At 36.8% G+C, this 16,617-nt stretch overlaps 1 protein-coding gene across 2 annotated transcripts in view; it reads left to right on the top strand.

Moving 5' to 3' along the window:
• FRMD3 (FERM domain containing 3) overlaps window positions 1–10,240 on the top strand; it is a 135,142-nt gene extending 124,902 nt beyond the window's left edge. For both annotated transcript variants that reach the window (XM_064735251.1, XM_064735250.1), the window contains exon 14: window positions 6,806–10,240. In XM_064735251.1, the coding sequence (XP_064591321.1) occupies window positions 6,806–7,401 (596 nt within the window). In that variant the 3' untranslated portion in view covers window positions 7,402–10,240. The remainder of the gene's footprint in view (window positions 1–6,805) is intronic.
• The last annotated feature ends 6,377 nt before the right edge of the window (window positions 10,241–16,617 follow it).

Genomic DNA, 16,617 nt, shown 5'->3' with positions numbered 1-16,617 from the left:
TTCTAGGCTAGAAATTAATGTATTTTGGTCTCACTGGTTTGCTTTGTGGGTAAGATTTGTAAGCACAGCATGGGATTTTTCCATTGTATTTACATATTTTACAAATAATTTCCAGGCAGTGATGGGGAACTGACATTACTGGCACATTAAAGCATTTTAGAAAAATAATGGGATTATGGATGCTGGCCTCTTTTTTAACTGCACTATGTTTTGGTGCCTTAGATATTTTTATGCCTCTGTGTGTGGTTCAGCTGTTATGCTAGCAACTGCTAACTGAGAGGGGTGCTGTGAAAGTTTGTATTGTACATTATGAGGCATTTGGAAATGTTTAAAAATAACCCCTGGTTCTGTTCCCTGCTGGGATATTTTTGTTGGCCATGTTAGAAGCTTGTCATTTGATTCATTGAGAGCAACCTGTGTGTTAGTCTTTTAAAACTCAGTGGGAACTTAATAAAAGGTCAAAGCTGGTATGGCTAGAGCTTTTACAAGACTTTGAGAAGAGGAATTAATAGTCAACATGGTGAAATGTCTTGTAAAAATCCAAACCAAGAGAAGCATTCATTTGCGGATGGTTAACCACTGCAACAAGGAAGTGTGCATTCGTTTACTGCGGCATGGCTCCAAGATCACAGCCAGAAGGGCTGGTAAATTTACATTTATTTTACTCAATCCTCTTTTTTAAACCCTCTTACCCCAGTTTAAGTTTATAGTTGTTTCTTGGAAAGGAACTGTACTGTAACTGACATGTACAGCAGGGAATAAGGACAATTTACTGACAAGAATTAAGTGGCAAATGGAGAATGAATGAGAAAAAACCATAAATTTATTTATTAACTTACAGAAAATTGTAGATTTACTTGTTAATTGGTAACAAATGAGGGACTGGAATTTTACCTTTGTATTTTTCTGTGACTGAAGTGGGGGGAAACTCTTTGAAACTATAGCAATTTATGCCAAAACGAAATAGTTGTTATGCTAGAACATAGTAGATTTTAAATATGAGCTGAATGCAGTAGTTGAGTTTTCCAGTTTGTAACTTTATCTGGTTTATTTTTCTAGATACTGAATAATTTCATTAACAGAATAGTAGTTCTAAGGCTGGTGGAGGAAGGTAGAACTTGGGCAGTCTGATTTATCTCCCTTTTTCACTACACACGGGAGGAGTGCAACCCAAGGAACAAAAAGCATTCAGTATTGCTACGAACAGCAAAGGGGTGGTTTTTTTAGGAAATGGCTTTGATAAAGATCCCCTTCACTAAATATGTCCATTTCCTTAATGTCATAAGACATTTTTAAATTTGTTTTCCCACGCTTTCTGTAGTACTGATAATTTTTGATGTATGGGCTTGAACTGGCTTTGATGTATGGGCTTTGATGAATAGGTTGAATTGTTTCAGTTTTTACTAACCTATGTTAAATCTTTGCATTGATTCTTCATTTCAGCAGATTAGTTTTTAATCAAAGAATTAACTGAAAGTGTTCTGGCGAAGATTAGAATATCGTTACTCTTTTGATATCTGAAATTTAGAAAGCAGTGAGTGCAGTAGATACATGAGAAACTGCTTCTTGCAGTGATTTGTCTTTGAGTAGCAGCAGCGACTGGTTGTCTTTGTTTCCTGAGTTCACCACCCAGTGAAGACAGTAGAATCTGTGAGAATACACCAAACTCCCTTGATTGAAACATAGTAGCAAAATTGAAAAATCATTATTATTGACATGTGTTTTGTACTTTTACATCTCAGAGGTTAAATACTGGTTTCAAATAGATGCAAGACATCTTGGTTTAATATAATGACAGCAATAAGAGGTTTGTATTTTGGGGCTACATTAGTTCCTAAACACCTTGAATTTGTAGTACTGTTCATTTTGAACAGTATTGCTATTCCTTTTGAAGTGAACATGAAAAAAGTGTACATAGATGTATGTGTATATATATATATATATATACATATGTATATATATATACACCAGCATGTAGCACCAAAGCAAGGGAGGTAGCTTGTGCAAGACTCCTAAAATGGCACACAACTCCTTGGGAGAGCCCCATTGCAACACTTTCCGAACAAATGTTGTTCAGAACAGTGCTGACTTGTGCTGGGAGGGGTCACCCAAAGCTGAGTGGGAATGCTGAAATGTCCCACTTGCCCTTTTGCTTGGGTGCTAAACTTTCACATCAGTACTTGGCACTTTCCAGCCTCACTGCCCTTGGCGTGGGGCTGGGCACTGAGCCACTGCAGTGCCATCAGCAGCTCCTTCTGTCTCCGAGCTGCTGACAGACGTACCTTGCCTTCTCATTCCTGCTCCCACGATACACACTTCTCTCCCTGATGCTTCCTTCAGTCCCGTTGCTGCTTAATCCTCTTTCTGGCAGGGGATCAGCAGCTCTGGATTGAACTCCTTCCAGGCCAAGGGGAGATGGAAAACAGGCGTCCCAGAATGCCCACCATGCAGGAAGCTCTGCCTCTGTGCTTTGTGTGCTCTTTATGTGGAGAGCAGAGCAGTGGCCTCCAGTGTCTGTACTAGCTGTGACTTTGAGAACCATGACACAACACAGCTGGCAGGCGAGCTATAATGCCACAAAACATCCAACTGATATGAACTGGCAGCTGGGACAGGGCTTTGCTCCCTTCTGGAAGTTCCCATTAGACTAAAGCAAGCAGTAATGGCCGGCAGGAAAGTCAGGTCACTGCCTAAAAAGGAGTTACTATAAACTGTCATTGATTAACTCTTCTTGAAAAGCTATAACAGGTGTCTTTTATAGGCACGGGATGTGGGTATGGTACAAATCTGTGACCTTCTGTTTCTGAGGGCAGGAGGTCTGGCTGTGATGCAAATCCTGCTTGATATAGATCCTGTGTAGGGAAATATTTAAATGCAATGCCATTCTAAAGTCTGTCTCATTTTTCTACATTTTCTTTGTGACATTCATGCACTTTGCTCACATGACAAAATCACCTTCTCCTTCCCTCTGAAAGGTCATTCTATTCATAGTGCAGATGAATTTTGTCTACATGGAAAATAAGCAAAGGATACATGATATTTATAGAGGAAGAAGTAAAAAGGACAGGAAGGATTTCTCCTAATTGCAGCCTGGCTGGCCTTTTTTGTTTGCATGTGTGTATGAAATGCTCCTAGCACTGTACTTTCTGGACCATATCTAATTTTCCATTTGTCTCTTTAAAATGAATGTATGTTCACACTTGTTTCTTTCTCCAATATTAAAGGCTGTTATAGGTGCGTAATTGTGTTTCTGGTAAGAAAAGCCCTGTGCAGGATATCCAGCCAACAGACAATGTGTGAACTGAACTTTTTAATAAGCAGAGTCTACATTCTTCTGAGGTGCTGTACTTCCAGCAACTGCAGCATCTTAAGAATGGTGGAGCTAGAGCTGCCCTTCATTTTGCTAATCCTCAGCTGCTGGTTTTGGCCCCTGTAGAAGTACTAGCAGCTGACAACTTTTATGTCAGACTTCTTGCACGTTCATGTTCACAGCCGAGGACCAAAATAATGTCATGTCTTATTCAGCTGTTCATGCTCCTGGCTTGGAGCAATCACAGTGTTTGGTGGAAGAGGAATACTGACATTCACCTAGGATAACGAGATCTCTGGCTTTGTAAAATTTGTCCACTTGCCAGAAAATTGTAGCAAACTTTTGCTGTGGAAATATAAGAAATAAACCCGCGTTTATTCACCTGATATTCCAGTAATCTGTATTAGAAGTTTCTGATTTATGGAATGTAAACTGCCATTAAGAATTCAAAGTAAAGAATTGAAAGAAGAGGTTCTCAAATGTACATTAATTCTCAACTCATAGTCCTTTAAATCTGAACACCACATAAATTTTAAATATTGTTAAAAAGATAGTAGACTTTTCAAAATCTTGTCAACAACTTATATAAAATGATACTCTTATAAGGGTAGTACAAAAATAATTGTTATGTATGAATAAGAGCAAAGGATTTGCAGTAGTCGTAGAATAATTAGCATTAGGAGTTGGCTTGCTTTAACTTTTATATTCTATTTTTCCATTGGAACATTTAAAGGATTTTTTTTTTCTATTAACTTGATTTTATTACTTCAGATAACTGGCTGTCTTGAGGGCTATCTGAAAAGTCAAAAATCAAAAAAACTTTCTTCTCTCTTAAATTCGTGTTACTGTAATATTCATTATACTGTGGAATTTTGGTACTTTAATGTGATATTATTTGGCCTGCATAAGCTTTGTAAATTATATTTGCCATAATGATTTTATGGTTATATCTTTTGAAACCATCAAAATATAAATGGCCCAACATACTTAGCTATATATTCCAATGTGACTGAAGCTTTGCTCGAATCAGTCATGTAGACTCTGGTTAATAGCCTGTTCTTTCCTCAATCCTTGATTTTAAAAATGCTGTGGTGCTACAGAGAACATGAAGGAGCAAAAAAACCAACTTTATATCTTTATTTTTTTAAGATATCAAATAAGCTTGCAGCAGCAGCATTTAATGCCCATTCTAAATTTTCAAATATTGATTAACACTAGTATTTGACTGATATAAAATGCAATTACAATGATTTAATGAGTCTAAGTAAAAACAAAGGTCTGGAAAATTCTTCCTAGCAGCTGAAATTAAATAGTGGAATGTAAATTTGATATGTGCTGCAGAGATGCAACACATTACCATTTTAATACAAACCCTTCAGGAAACAAAAACACTGACATGAAAAGGTTTTTCTGTTGCCTTCTATCAACAGGTAAACTCCACAGTCAGAAGTTTGCCAGTTATTTATTGTCAGAAAAAAATACAGTTGTAATAAAAGTTAATATATGTTGTTCATGTTCACTGTGCATTTTATGCAAGTTGGAATTTTCTCTGGGGAGGAAGAGGAGGCTCAAGAATCATAAATTTGGGATGACCTCTCTTTGTGGTAGCTGCACCTGTCTTCTATGATGAGAAAAATGATGAAGATATATTACTGACCTTGCACCTAAGCTGGTATAGAGAGCCTATGGCCATAACTCTTGAATTTGGGAGAATATAATTGTGTGCTTTCAACCATTTTGAAATGTCTAAGTGGCTCAACTTAAATTATACTAATATTAAGAATATTTGAAAAGCATCTTTGATAATCAAATAGTAGTACTTGTGTATCTAAAGATATGTGTATATTCTTAAAGCTGGATTCCAGAGTTAAATAATTCTGGCTTTTGTAATTTAATGTATTGTTTGTGTACGCTCAAGTAACTTGAGTATGGTTTGATGATCCAGCATTGCCTTCTGTTACTTAGGAGAAAGATGCTTAGAAGAAAGATCTTCCAAATCTGTTCTCACTTCTTGGTGTTCATACTCTGTTTTGTCTCATTTCAGTTGGTTTGTATCCTTCTCTTGGCGACTGTGGCAAGTGTATTTCTTATGTAAAGACTGGTGTAGACAACTACATTCCAGCACAAAACAAGTTTCATGCTGAAATATGATTAATTTCTAAATTGGCTGTGATAAGAGAAGACAGAGTAGTTGCTGCAAGGAATTATTTGGTAGGAAGTCAAATTAAACTTATGAAAATTAAACTAATTGAATTATTGAACTAATAATTATTGAGGACAAGGTTTCATTTCAGCTATGCACTTTTGCTGCTGAAAGGAACTCTCCTGCTCTCTTTCTCTGTCCCTGGTCATGTGCTCTTTCCACAAGAATGCATGACTAGCCAGCTCAGGAAAAAACCCCATCAGATGCTAACCCAAGCTGTTTTGCTCAGTGATGAAATGAAAGGAAGCAGAAATTGTGGTTTTGGTCATTTTGCCAAAATGAGAAACCTCACCTGGTGGCATGGCCAGTGACGTCTAGAGAAGAAGGAAAAGATAACAAATGACAGGAGAAGAGATCTGTCTGGGGCAATTTGAATACTTAGAAAGGGAAATTTCCATGAGGAAGTGTCTTAACATCGCTTTGCAAGGCAGGTCTGTGCCCAACTGTCCTCTCCACTCCTACGACTGACAAAACTAACAGCCATCACAGAAGTATTGATGGAGCTGTAAACAGCCAGGCTTCTTGGCAAACTTCTTGCTGTTAGAGATAGACTGGAAAAAAGAGAGTAAATTTTGAGAGAGCAGAGAATAATGTCATAAGAAAGTATCCTCTGTAAAGGGGAGAGAGAAATTTAGAGGAGAGAGAAAAGAGCTAAAGAACTAGATGAGCAAAAAACAAAAAAGCTACATGAGAAGGAGCTATTTTAATAGGTGAGGCTGTTACAATGCTGTTCCAATGATGTCTAATTCTTATGTGTTAACCTTCCTCTCCTTTGCCCTTTTTACTGTTAACATGAATTTATCATGATAATCTGTTGTCTCTTTTTAATGTCTTGCTCTGTTCTCAACCTTAGCTCTTATCTTAGCACAATCATTCATCTCAAAGCAATGAGAGTTGGTAGTTTTTGTTGTTGTTGTTGTTATTATTATACACCAATGAGCACCAATCCACATGTGTAGTAGGTATTAATTTATACCAGAAATCAAATTGCCAGTAGAAAATAAGGTGCTCTCTTTTCTGCTTTGCGCTACACTATTATCATTGGTATGATAATATTATAATATGATATTATCAGACCCTCTTGAGCAGATCTGATGTACTGCAGCATTGTAAAGATACTGCCCTCTTCAAAAAGCTTTTCCAGTTTTTGATAATTACGTACAGTCTGGTTTTAATATGCAAAATAATTGCAGAATATTTTTTCCATACATCTATTGTATACTCCTGGAAGGCTGACTTTTGCCCCCAGGCTGTGAGAAATTTAGTATTGTTTTTTCATCTCATTTCTTCAGGTATCCAGCTGCCAAAGGAAGAGGAGATTTCAGTACCTGTGACTTCAAGCTCTCCAGTAAAGGATACTGGGAAGGATGTTGATCTTGCCATTGAACAGGAAGAGAAGATGAAAGAGGAACCCTTAACCATCTCAGAGCTGGTATACAATCCAAGTGCCAGCTTGCTGCCCACACCAGTTGATGATGAGATTGACATGCTCTTTGATACCTGCCCAAGAGCAGAGAATGAAAAAGATGATACCGATTCATTTGAGGAACTTGAAGCAGATGAAAATGCATTTTTAATTGCAGAGGAGGAAGAACTGAAAGAAGCTCGGAGAGCCCTGAGGTGGAGCTATGACTTTCTGATGGGCAACATAGAGGTGAACGCTTTTGTGAAGAGTTTCTCCAGACTTTTTCTTGTAGGCCTTGGACTATTGTTGTTTGTGTTCCCCCTTTTCCTTGTGCTCTTGGAGTCGGACCTTCAAATCTCTTTCCTTCACGAAATCCGCCAGACCCCGGAGTTTCAGCAGTTTCATATTGAATATTACTGCCCCCTTAGGCAGTGGATGGCTTGCAAAATAAACTTCATTCGTGACATTCTGGGCAGCTTTTAAAATTTACATTAATATAGTACAACTAAGGGCTATATTCAAAATTTCAGTTAGTGACAGCTTTCCATAATGCCCTTGGGTCCATCTGTTGGCAGCTGCCTTCATATCCTCATTTAGTGTTTTCATTACAGACTTGTCATGTTCTTAAGTTCCCTTTACATACTTAAATTGCCATTTTAGTTACCAGCTTATACAGTCACCTCTCAATAACCAAAAAGAAGCTTTATTTAATTACATTTCAGACTTCTATCTCATTTATTACATTATATAAGACAGGGTCACAATAAGTTTCATTGTCCTTAACCTTTCAATCATGACACTAAAACTGATGATATTGAAAGAAAACCTTTTTGAATATACTCCTTAGTGAAACTATCTCTTCTAACCAATGCCTATACAAGCGATGTTTATGCTGGGTTTTTGGTTTTTGTTTGTTTTTCTGTTTGTTTGTTTTTTATATTTTTATGTGTTTAAGATATTTTGGTAAATTTTTAGTAAAAGACAACTTATGATGTTATATAAATGTACACATTGGTAAGAATAATGTAGAGGGGCATGCAGGGTGTTTTTAGTGTTTACCAATTATTTGTTTTTAAACTATGGCTGGAGAATGAATTTAATGTAGCTCTACACAAAGGGACTGTGTTTGGGAAACAGAAAGTTCACTCAAGTTCTGTAGGGGCTGCCTGGGCGAGGTGAAATGACAGCAAGTATGCAAAAGAATTTCTGAAAGGCACAGTTCTAAAGCTTGGGGAAGTAGGCAGAACTGAAATGATCCTTCTTCTTATCTGTCAGGTTGTCTTCCACTTTATCAGTTCTGTAGAAAGTCTTTACAAGATAGTCCAAGTACGTTTAGAGAAAGATAGAGTCTTCAGTCTAAATGTAGATTATTGTACATAATGGAAGACAGTAATAGTAAGTAGCAAAAAAAAAAAAAAAGAAAAAAAAAAGAAAAAAAAAGAAAATAAAGAAAAAAAGGACCCAAAAATAAATCAGTAGGTGAGCAAGCTACTTTTTAAAATCATAAAGAAAATAAAAAGATGAAAAAGGAAAAAATTTTTCATACTTCTTTTAAAAAGCAAATTATTAGGCTGTACAGCTGATGTCAAAATAATGTACTGGCTCACACTTAAAGGCTTAAACACTTTAAGAGATGAATCTTCATGCTTGATGCCCTTTATATTAATCTCTAAGACAACATATTTTCTGTGCATAGTAATATACTTCCTTTCACATATAGCACCATACTCACCCTCATTCCTTGTTATTATGAGTCCAGTTACAAAATCTAATGCTGTTTTGTGTAACATGGATTTGTATATCTAAAAGTATTCCAATATAGCTTAGAGAACATACTTATGTAAAATCTTGTCAAAGCTGAGAGCATTTGAAGGCCCTCAAATATACCACAGAGGTTGTATCTAAGACAAGAAAGTTTTTATCCCTCCTCTCCCACAATCTTAGTGCAGCCTTGTTTCATATTTAAATTAAAGTACTTGAATTTTGGCTTCAGACTCTTTCTCCTGCTTAGACATTTATGAATTGGAAGCATATTTGAGGCTATTTTATTAGATGTGCATTTTACACATTGCAACCACATGTCTAATTCCTACTAAATAAATTCCATTAGTTTCAGTATCAGGGAATCTCTTTTGCTTGGTTTTCTCTTGTAAGCCTTTGCAAGTGTCTAGTTTTAAAATGGCAGATTTCATAGAGGATTTTTCCTTCCCTTCTAATCTTCTCCAGTTTTTAAAAGACAGAACAGTTACAGGGCTTAGGAGTTCCTTTCCTCAACTGAAAACTTTTGGATTACTCATCTCCCCTCCAACAAAGGCTAAATTAAACAACTGTGTTTTTCTTGTCTTTGTTTGTCCTTTATAATCTGTGTCCCAGAAGAATCATTAATGATTAGTTATTTAATGTCTATTTCTTCCTGTGCTACTTGCAGCTAAATGATCCTTTCCCACAAGGTAATAACCATTCAGCCTAATAAAAATGGAGAGTGAACTAATGCAGACATTTGATCTTAACTTGAAATTATTGATTTGCATTGTTTCTAAATAGAAGGGTCAGAAAAGGTGTTTTCAGTGGTGAAGGCTGTGAGAGCAGACATCCTGATGGACTGTGAAGACATGGTTCCATACAACCTCCTAGAAAGTCTGAGAGTCACTTAAAAAAAAAAAAAGTTACAATACACTTGTCCCTGTGCACCCCAGAAGTAGGAGCATTGTAATGCTTGATTTAACTCTTGTCAGAAAATAGCCCAGTTGCATCAGAACATAATCTCAAAAATTGAGCAGTGCAGTGGAGTTTTGTGCAGGGTTAGATGCAAGTGTGTGTGCACGTGTGCTTGCATTTACTAACCACGTGCATACATTCACACCTGGCCTTTTAATATTCTCACCTTTCCTTCCTGATATTCCCTGGTCTATCAAAGTCTTTTAACTAAAAGTCATGAAAGTGTTATAACTTAAAGGCCAGGACCATGTCATACACAGAAGGATGTGGTTGGGCACATTAAGAGAGTGTAGCAGCTTTTTACTGGTAAAGATGACAGACTTGGACTGTGGAGCGTCTATAGGTACAATATTGTGTATTTCTGTCTGTGCTTGGATTATATTGTAAAATGTTATGTACTTGAAATCTATTTTGTAGTTTGTCCAACATTTATAAACACGACTCTGGGAAGTATTAAAAATGGTTTTATTTCATGGAGTGTAAGGGGAAAATATACCTGTAACTTGAGCCTTATCTTTGTACAGTGAATTTCACATTTCTATATGTCAACATCCTGATTGTTTTGTATGTTGATATGATGGCAGGAATCCCTAATAAAATTACACTGGAGAAAAGCTTTCTGTAGTTATGACAGTTTTTATAGGGAAATAATTTCTATAAATAATACTTTTTGATATGAAGCACGTGGAATATAATATAGCAGAGATTTCTTATGACTTTTACAATGTTTTCAATATGATTTTCTCTATTCATCAGCTGGTAAGACACTAAAAAGTACTTTAAAATAGGATGTTATTAACATGGTTTCAGGCTCATTTACCAAGAGACAGTTAGTTTGCCTGGTAACCACATAAGAGTGAGTCAGAGTACTGAGATACAATTGCTGCACACTGAGTGAAAAAAGAGAGGCTGGTTTTACAGTCAGGCCATGGTAGTGGACTCATGGCTGCGATTTGTAGAGGCAGGTCTGGCTAGAGTGTTATGTAGAAAAAGCTGTGCTTTCTTACATTTAGTTGGTTTCGAGCTCTGACAGAGCAAAAGTATTTGGTAAGAAATATACAGTCTGCAATGAAGCAATTTGTTATAATTCTGGGGAGCTAAGAGAAACTACTTCCTGAGCACATAAAACATTTAGATGAAGACATTACTGTACAGTATGGAAAGTGCCAAAATCTAAATAAATTCTGGCAATTTGAAACGTAAAAAAACAAGTACTATATAGTACAGGTAGACCTATTAATTCAGTTAAAAGGATGCAGGTTGTAATACAGCCTTCAAAAGAAGTTGCCTTCCTGCTTTAACATAAGAATAAAATATATCCTCCTCAACATTGTTTGTATTCTGAAGTCCTACTATAATTTATGAAACTAGCATTTGTAAAACAAAGTATTTTTATATTGGGTAGAAACTCAGCACTTGCCATAACTTTTTTTCTGAATAATCACACATATTTCTCTAAAACTACATTTCACTGAAATGTCATGCCAGAGGTGCATTTGAAGAAATCAGGTTGCATTTTTGGCACTAATACTTGCTGTAGGTCCTTGACAACAGATGCGTGGACCAAACTGGAGATCACAAGAACTGGAAGGCGAGAAACTTCACCTGGAAGTCAAGGTACATTTCTTAACATTTTGTTTGGTTGTGTAGGCTTTAGTTGTGTTTAAATCCCAAAGGAAGTAATTCTCTCTTCTGTTTGCATGGATTTGCTGTGGATTTCCTTAAAGCTGTAATTTATATGGAAAAAGAAATATGTCTGGGACACCCTCTGAAGACTTCAGCTGTCACAGCTGTTGAATACCATACTAAAAACTGATGCCAAAGTGCTACATCTTTCATTCTGCCCCTTTACAAAGGTGATTCCCTCATCAGCTTTATGCTCAGAAATCTGAGGGAGCTGCTGTGACATTTAGAAGCTGTCTTGCTTGGGGTTTCTTTCTCTTAGGGCAGGAGATTGATGTCAGCCAGATGAGCTCCCTGCAGAGATCCTGTTTTACAAAGGTTCACAGCTTGTCCACAGGTCTCATAGCTCTCTCCCTGAAAACATGGGCATTATTCGTGCCTGTAATGCTTAAGGGTAGTGTGAATTTATAGCTGTGGCACAGCTCATCACACACATCAGCTGCTATAACCAGCCACAGCTCCGTGCTTGTGTGTTACGTTGAAGAACAATAAGGCAGCAATTTCTACTTCAGGATCATATAGTGATAGAGAACTAAAACATTGTTATAAAAATAAAAATTCAACAAGTACTTGAAAAATTACCTTTTCTATTTATTTCATTCTGACCTTTCCCATATTAGCTTACTTTTATTTTCTCTGAAGAAATATTTGTTGAGCTCATGAGATGGCAGATACTTTGGAGAAGCAAAGTGGCCCTAGAATCTTCATCAGTGTCATGATTAAAAAATATTACCTACTAATTGCTAGTTTTGTCATCATTGGTTTAAACTGACTAAAAGTCCAGGTGAAATAGGTCACATTTCTTTGAAGAATAATTAAGTATATTCTTTGAATCTATTTAATTAAATACAAAGATTTAAATATATATTTAAATGTACAATAAGTATATAATTATAGAGTATTCTTTGATAGAAGAATGATTAAATATGACTGAATAGGGCATCTATTTCTACAAAAAGCTGTAGAAAAACAACATGAAAAGCCTCTCATTTGTAATACTATATCTTATGTCAAGATCATAATGAAAAGCTCTACTGCCTATAGTGTCTTCTGAAAACCCTAGTTCTAAATACATTTTAAAATATTTTCTGTGTTTCAGTATTATGCACATGAATAATTCCCTAAAGAGAAGTTTTGAAAGGCTTCAGGTAGTTTTGAATTAACTTCTAATGCAATGAACCTATCAACAGAAACTTAAATGTCATCTAATGTGTTTTTCGCAAATCTTTGCATTCTTATATATTCAGGTTCTTCTTCCCCAAGGTAGAGCTGTATGCACACAATGACATACACTTTGGGTATGAGAAAAATTACTTCTGCAAAACCAAAACCTAAATAAAAGCTTCTGAGCACCAAGTTTGCTTAAAGCTTCTTGAGAACTAAGTCGACAGATGTAATCTTCACTCAGAAGCTGTACAACCACTGGATATACCCAACTCAGTAGCACAGTGACCATCACCACTGCTTTACTGGCTTTGCCTAGCTCATGGCATGAGCCATTTCCCCCTGAGATCCTGATATGACCACAGGGAGTTGTAATAACAAAGGCAATGAAAGGAAATATCTCTGCTGTGCTGACGGGCATAAAACCAAAATAAACATCAACTAGTGGTGAAAAATAGATTGAGTCAATTTTACTTCATAGCTATCTAACTTGTCCTTGAAATTTCAACCTACTGTTAAGCCAGAGTAGCCATAGTAGCTGACTTGTATTTCCTTTGGACAGCTCACCATAAATGTTACTTACCACATATTTGGGACCATTACTATATCCCCACAACTTCTGCAGTCACAGATTTATAGGATGTCCTCTTCACTGGTTGCCCCTGCCCTTTCCCAAACACATTGTTTTCCCAAAAAGTTCTTTTGGAATCTCAGAAATGAGATAAAACATCGCATCTCTAAAGAGCTGAAGGGCTATCTGTGCTCAGGGAAAGGACTCACCTTTCAGTGTGTGAGCAGCCTTGTCATAGTGCCCCATTGCTGGGCTATTTTAAGTGCCCTTACAATAGCACAGCAGCCCTGTTTTATGTGGGAAGGAAGCTCAGAAGCTGAAAACAGAATCTCTACTGCCAGCCATGTACTCATGACTTCCTCCTTCGTGTATGTGTTTTTTCAATCAAAGTCTCCTTTGCTGGTCTGATTTAGGCAATTACCCTCCACAAAGCTCCACCTGTCAAAACCTCATTTTCAAAGCCTCTCTTCTGCTTTCATCTCTCATGTGCAAATTCAGACCATGCCCTGGATACACAAACAATTGTACCGAACTTCAACATTGCCCCTGGGCTTCAAAACACAAACAGCTTAGTCCTGAATATGGCATGCTGGACAGCATGACCAACTTTTTAGTCTGTAATAGTGTGTAATATGTGCAAATTTTTATGACTTGCATTGCAGCAGTCACTTTGCTATATTTGTTAAAAACCCGCAATTATAAACAATTCTACTATAATTGCTCTCTCAGAAACTTTATAAAACGTCAGGACCCTTATGAAACCTCTGTTTCAAAGATTTTGGCTCTGCAGGTGTCACTTCTGTCTCTGAGTAACAGCTCTGGCTTTATGGTTGTACTCTGCATATTGACTTCTGGCGTTATCAGTACTCTCTTGGCAGGGCAGCAAGAAGTGCATTCAGTAAAAATTGATCAGCAAAACCCTGAAATCACAAGATATTTCCCCCAAGGAGCTCCACTAATGCATCACAAAGTAAAAACCTAGAAAAAAGAATATAGTAAACCTAAAATTATGTAATCACTATCCGTGTTAATAAAGTAGACCCCACATCTAGCTAAACATTTTAAAACTAGAAAGCCTTGATAATTATGGTATTTATATTCTCTCCAAAGATATACAAAGTAAGGAGTGTAGTCCTATTTGCATATGCATTTATCCAAGCTCCCACATAGATTATAAAACAAAAAGTAGAAATGATAAAAACCTGAGTGGTGTCATCAGCTATAAACTGGGTGTTCTTCAGAGATAGTTTTACTATGAGTTTCTTCACATTTTCATTTTCCAAATCCTTCCTGTTTATGGTGTCTGGTGGATTTAGCCTATTGGAAATGCTTTAATGAATCAGACAGGATCCAGTAACGTGGGAAAAGATGTTTTAAAGGTAATTACCATATCAGACTGAATTAAAACCAGCAAAGAGGTTTGGAGGTCCTAAGTAAGTCTTAGCAGAATATCCCTGAGCCAGACACACTGGTCAAGGCTCAGGTAATTGGGATCTCCTGCACCTACTTAATTGCTGCCATGATAGAAATCAGAGTTAAAAGTGTAATTAGCCCCCCTAAATAACATCTTCAAGTTCTTCTCTTCCCCCAAAACAACAAACCATTTTGGAATACTTTAAAATGAAGTTAAATGTGAAACACATTTAACCCAAATATAACCAGATCACCAGCTGTCTTAAACTCTATTGCTTCTAACCTGTTTGTTGTTAAGATGTATGTATGTGTGTATGTATGAAGATGCTAACTTATCATTCAACTATTATTTCTTTTTGTTCCTGTTCAGGCAAAAGGACTTACCACAGGTAATATTAAGGTCGAAATGGAAGTAGATTCTACATGTTATTGTAAGCACTTGTTCCACTGAGTTGACTATAAAGAAGCAAGATATTTTATTTCTTTCTTTTCCGTTTGTCCCAAAGTGATTATTGGGTTACATCACCTCAGATGTTTTAATGCATTATTCACATATCATAATCACTTGCTTTGTTCCATCTAAAAAACTTTTACCTGATGTCTTCAAAATAATTACGAAGCAATGGCACTGCAGTTATTTAATACAATATTTTTAATACAATCACTGTATTTAAGAAAATAGCTTTACATTTATCAAAATGTATTTCTTCAGTTGTATTTTTAAAAAAAAGTATATATGCCTAGTTGCTTCTAGCAATTAAAGACAAAGTAAATGGGTATTGGTACCTGAGTTTTATGCATATGGAAACAGCACATTTCCAACAACTGAAGTGTAAGTGTTGCAACTTTAGCTGCAACTAAAGTGTAAAATACATTTTTCTCACAGAGAAAAGCTGTGAACAGAGTATAAGAAAAAGCTCTATGAACCAAGGCTAATGCAACTTAAACAACGGGCTATAGCTGTTAGTTTATCTTAAACTTTTAAAGCAGTTATGATAACAAAATGTTAATTATTTACTGCCTGAAATCCAGGTTAACTAAGATTGAATGAATATGAAGAGATGTCCCTAACTTCTGGGTTGCTGGAGATCAGAAACCTGTATTTAACAATACAAATAACTTGTAAGAAAAGCTCAGAATACAAAATAACGTGTAAAGCGCTTTTCCTTATTAAAAAAAAAAAAACACTGCTCAAGAGTGTCCTCTTGTGGCACTATAGAATAAGCCATATGAAGTTGTCTTATGTGGAAACACTTTTCTTAACAACTAGATTCTGGAGCTTGTTGGGATGTTCTGGTAGATGTTTTTATTTGGTTAGTCAACTGGGATTCTTTAGGTTTTGTTTGGTGAGGGTTTTTTTTAAATGTTATTAAAAAATATTTGCAAAAGTGTTTGAAGAGGTGTTTATAATTTTAGTAATAAGTGTTTCAAGGTTGGTTGATCTGGGAAGAAGCTTTTACACTGGTTCAGGAAGACACGATGCCAAAGGCCTCCAGCAATGTCCCTTCTTGCCCTCCCAAGGGGATGAGGGCTGGATGGAGGTGATAATGCAGAGCCATCCTGAGCAGAGCTCGGCCATTCTTGGTTCCATGAACATTTGCATCTCCTGGTGTTTGCCCAGTGTAGATATACAACAGAGTTGTGTCTGCAAGGCGTGGTGCAACCTGCATTCAGGTCCTGGGCTGAGTTGTTGTGGTTCTAATGACCCTCCCACTGGCACCATGCATTGCTCTGCAGGTCAAGCTTGCCTTCAGCCATGCTTCTCATCCCTGCTTGGAAAAGTGCTTATCATAATATCATGTTTAGCTGATGGTATCATGGATAAATGTGGCTAGCCACAGCTCAGGTATTTACAGTTTAATCAAATGGACAACATTTAGTCACTTTTTATGCTGCTTGTCCTGTGCTTTTGAACTTACTTTTCTCACCATAGTCAAAGTAATAACAGGGGATTTTTAATTTGCTGAAGGACTGCTGTGGTTCAGGTGTTCCAGAAGTAAACAGGGATATTGGGCAGGATCACAGAAGGTAAATCTGTCCATCTGGGGCTGATTGCCTCTGCTGTGCATACACCTCACTAAAAGGTGTATGCTCTGAAAGGTCCTAATGCCTGTGGCTGCACTTCTGTGTAGGCAGCTTCTCCTGAGCAC

The sequence above is a fragment of the Zonotrichia leucophrys genome, chromosome Z, assembly GCF_028769735.1.
Source record: "Zonotrichia leucophrys gambelii isolate GWCS_2022_RI chromosome Z, RI_Zleu_2.0, whole genome shotgun sequence".
In the NCBI taxonomy this organism is placed as follows: Eukaryota; Metazoa; Chordata; class Aves; order Passeriformes; family Passerellidae; genus Zonotrichia; species Zonotrichia leucophrys.
This window is presented reverse-complemented; position numbering and strand designations above follow the sequence as displayed.